Genomic DNA, 4,745 nt, shown 5'->3' on the forward strand with positions numbered 1-4,745 from the left:
TAACAATGTGTAACCACTGATTGACAGTGTTAACAATGTGTAACCATTGATTGACAGTGTTAACAATGTGTAACCACTGATTGACAGTGTTAACAATGTGTAACCACTGATTGACAGTGTTAACAATGTGTAACCACTGATTGACAGTGTTAACAATGTGTAACCACTGACTGACAGTGTTAACAATGTGTTATTACTGATTGACAGTGTTAACAATGTGTAACCACTGACTGACAGTGTTAACAATGTGTTATTACTGATTGACAGTGTTAAGAATGTGTAACCACTGATTGACAGTGTTAACAATGTGTAACCACTAATTGACAGTGTTCACAATGTGTAATTACTGATTGACAGTGTTAACAATGTGTAACCACTGATTGACAGTGTTCACAACAGAGATAAAGTAGATTTGTATATACTGTGTTGTTGACTGACTGATTATTGAAGCAGAACAACAGAATACCTCTGAGCAACTCCTGTGGAGGCCATCTCCATTCACTACAAGCTGTTAGGTTAGCACTGCTGCCCCCTGCAGGTGATATGAAGAAAGTGTTACTTCAATTGTACTACTGAAACTGATCACTATCAGTCCTCATACAGGCCAGGTGGAAGTTCATAGACTTCACAAAGAGCATCAAAATAATTACTTTCATACACTCTTATGCTCTCTAGATCTCTATTATTCAGACAAGTTATCTTTTGGGACTGAGTCCAATCTGACAGCCTCTGATAGTTTCATGTTTTTGGGGTGGCAGGTAGCCTAGCGTTTAGAGCCAGTAACCGAAGGGTTGCTGGATCGAATCCCTGAGCTGACAAGGTAAAAATCTGTCGTTCTGCCCGTGAACAAGGCACTGTTCCCCGGTAGGCCGTAATCACAAATAAGAATTTGTTCTTAACTGGCTTGTCTAGTTAAATAAAGGTAAAGATTTTTTTTAAATAACATAATTTCAACAGGATTATTTTTAGTTATGGGCTGGCATATCAAACCATAAGAGATTAACTTTTACTGCCAAAGTGGATTTTTGAAGAGACAAGGTATTTAGAGGTATTTTACTGTGTAGAGAGAGAAATAGACCACATCACTGACCATACTGTGATAAAATAAAACCTTTCCTCCTCCTTACCCTACAGATCCTTAACGAGCTGGAATTGCTTTTTGTCGTGTCCAGGGGTGGAATTAAAAAAGTTATTCTGGAAACTCAGCACTGGAATATAAATAACCATGGGAACTCAACTAAAAAAATATACTAAAAATAATATTTTGTGTCTAAATGGGGCTTTGGGACATTGGTTTCCATGAGTTCCCTCCAAACTAAAGTTTGCTATTGTTTTCACTTCATTCTTTTTGAATGAATTATATCTACCATAGAGACACTCATTGGCTGAAACACACAACATGCTCACAACATTCTCACAATTCTGTATTAGGATGAAATTCCACAGTCTCATCACATGGCTGTTGTGGATCAAAGTGGGATCTGTTCCCTGAGCATCTCTTCTTCCTGTAACACTCAGGAGAAGTTGGCCTGAGTAGACACTGATCTTGAGTCAGTTTGGCATTTCCCCCACTAATGGTTAAGGTTAGGATTGGGGAGGGTAAGCTGATCTTAGATCTGTACCCAAGGGAAACTTCACCCTGGAGTGTAACAGTCATTGAGGCGTGATCTGATTACTTCTTAATCGCCTGCACTGTGACTCTCACATGATGCTGCTAGAATCCCTGGGAGCCCTGGACTATATTCATTAGGAACCAAACAAAAGCAACGGTCCAAAACAGGGAGTGTTCTACATGAATTTGACCAATAAGAAACTCTCGTTCTGCTACAAGTTATTTTTCCACAGTGTAGATGAATGAATACACTCTTCTGTCTGCTGGAGCCCTGAACTAACTACACACCCACCACACCACACTGCATAGAGCTCTACTGGCCTGGCTTCCACCACCTCAACTCTCTCCCTTTCTCCTCAGACAGTCTCCTCTCCTCTCCTCTCCTCTCCTCTCGCAAACGGACCGGAAGACGGGGAGAACCGCCTCTCACACACTGATTAGCTGAGGACAAGGGGAGAATCGTCCATCACACATTGATTCGTTGAGAGGACAGTGGAAGAATAGTTTCTGAGAGGACAGGAGAATAATATTTTCTGAAAGAACAAGGGAGGAATAGTTTCTGAGAGGACAGGAGAAGAATAGTTTCATTAGAGGACAGAGGGAGAACCGTTTCCTGGCAGCTAGGAAGATGAGGAGATTGCAGTCCATGAGATGGTTTAGTTTTCCCTGGTTGAGGAGAGAGACCTCACAGACTGAGACCAGCCCACTCATACCAAAGGTACAGTAACTGTATGTCTGTCTGACAACCTGTATGCTGTTAGTTATGTACTCACTGTACATACTATTGAATAGAGTTTACAGTCCCCTCAACGTTGCAAGCATAGACAAATAATTTAATAAAAGGACTTGCAACCTTTAACCCTGTCAATTTGACTGGAAAAGTAATGCGTAAACTCCAATGGCTACCAGTCCACCCGTTATGCAATTCTTGACTTGGATGGGGAGACCCATTCTATAGATTCTAATTCTATGGTTGCAAGTAGGCTAAACCTAAAGACAACGACCACTACAGACAGAACTTGATGAGTTGTTTTTGCCTCAGTGAAATCTCATTGTTTATTGTCTGTTCTCTTTCCTCTTTGAAGACAGACACAGATCGAGAGTTGTCAGGAGTCCTCCAGGGGACTGATGAGAGCAGCACAGAAGAACAGGCTCCAGAACCAGGACCGAATGATGGACCAGGGAACCAGGGTAGAACCAGGGAGGTAAAACCCAGAGCCCGTAGCAGGCCCTTCTCCCTGAGAGACTGCCTTCTCAAGTACCTCCTGTTCTTCAGCAACCTCCTCTTCACGGTGCTAGGCCTGGTGGTCCTGGCCCTGGGACTGTGGGGCCTCATCAACAAGGAATCCTTCGCTCAGGAGAAAATAGGACAGATCAGCACCGACCCCATGCTGGTGTTTGTGGTGCTGGGCTTGGTGCTGTCTATCCTCTGCCTGTCTGGCTGTGTGGGGGCTCTGAGAGAGAACTGCTGCCTGCTCCAGGTCTTCTCAGCCACCGTGCTGGTCCTGGTAGCAGCCCAGGTCCTAGCGGCCATTGTGGCCTACAGCCTGCAGGGACAGATAGAGGGATACCTGAGGTCAGGTATGCTGGCTGCCATGGTACGTTACCAGGATGACCTGGACCTGAGGTTCATCACAGATGAGATCCAGATAGGACTGCAGTGCTGCGGGGCCGACACCTACAGAGACTGGGAGGTCAACATGTGAGTGAGATGTGACTGACCAGACCATTGACATGATGACTTGCGATGACATGGTCCATTGACTGACACACAGCCTTGTGAACTGATGTCTGTCCATGTGGGTTGTTACTATCATTTTGATAGTTTTGTTAGTTATGAGCAGGTCTCTCTTGTAAAATAGAGTTCATCTCAGAGAATAACATGTATGAACAAAGATAAAATAAAATGTATAAAATATAAATCTGTCAAAGATGATATGTTACATAACTAGGGTTATTGCTTTTATGTCACATAACATTATCCAAGCAGCCAATTGAATTGCTTCTCCCCTCCTATGTCCTCTTCATCCCAGGTACTATAACTGCTCTGCCCCGGGGGTGCTGTCCTGTGGGGTCCCTGCTACCTGCTGTGTGGACCCTCTGGAGAACGGCACGGTGTGGAACTCCCAGTGTGGAGTAGGATCCCAGCAGCTGGATGAGTTCTCTGCTCAGAGCGTCATCTTCCTGGGGGGCTGTCTGGGGGGCATGTCCCGCTGGATAGAGCAGCACACAGGCCTGATAGGAGCCGTGGGTATCGTCCTACTGGGGGTTCAGATCATCACTCTGTTCATCACCACACGACTGATGGATAACATCCAGTGCAGTAAAGCTACAAGTTAATAAGACCTAGTGGAGTAAAGCTACAAGTTAATAACATCTAGTGGAGTAAAGCTACATGATAACATCTAGTGGAGTAAAGCTACAAGATAATAACATCTAGTGGAGTAAAGCTACAAGATAATAACATCTAGTGGAGTAAAGCTACAAGATAATAACATCCAGTGCAGTAAAGCTACATGATAACATCTAGTGGAGTAAAGCTACATGATAACATCTAGTGGAGTAAAGCTACAACATAATAACATCTAGTGGAGTAAAGCTACAAGATAATAACATCTAGTGGAGTAAAGCTACAAGTTAATAACATATAGTGGAGTAAAGCTACAAGATAATAACATCTAGTGGAGTAAAGCTACAAGATAATAACATCTAGTGGAGTAAAGCTACAAGTTAATAACATCTAGTGGAGTAAAGCAACAAGATAATAACATCTAGTGGATTAAAGCTAAAAGATAATCACATATAGTGGAGTAAAGCTACATGATAACATCCATGATGCTAGCTGGACTCTTATTATCACTATGGACAAAAACTGTAACCATGGAAATATATTATGATTATTATACTGTAAATGTATTGGCTATCGTGTTAGTGAAACCCTACAATGTATTGGCTAGTGTGTTAGTGGAACACTACAATGTATTGGCTATCGTGTTAGTGAAACCCTACAATGTATTGGCTAGTGTGTTAGTGGAACACTACAATGTATTGGCTAGCGCGTGTGTTGTAATAGTGCAATAGAGCAGTGTTCAGTTAGGATTCAGTTAGGAATTCAGTTAGGATTCAGTTAGGA

General features: G+C 42.7%; 1 protein-coding gene across 1 annotated transcript; it reads left to right on the plus strand.

Annotated features, from left to right (window-relative positions):
* The first annotated feature begins 2,240 nt into the window (after positions 1-2,240).
* Positions 2,241-3,952, plus strand: LOC139421623 (tetraspanin-10-like). The gene is made up of 3 exons (XM_071172688.1): positions 2,241-2,330; positions 2,698-3,314; positions 3,646-3,952. The coding sequence occupies exons 1-3, from the start codon at positions 2,241-2,243 to the stop codon at positions 3,950-3,952; spliced, it is 1,014 nt and encodes a 337-aa protein (XP_071028789.1).
* Positions 3,953-4,745: the final 793 nt, after the last annotated feature.

This window comes from Oncorhynchus clarkii, chromosome 12, assembly GCF_045791955.1.
Source record: "Oncorhynchus clarkii lewisi isolate Uvic-CL-2024 chromosome 12, UVic_Ocla_1.0, whole genome shotgun sequence".
Taxonomy (NCBI): Eukaryota; Metazoa; Chordata; class Actinopteri; order Salmoniformes; family Salmonidae; genus Oncorhynchus; species Oncorhynchus clarkii.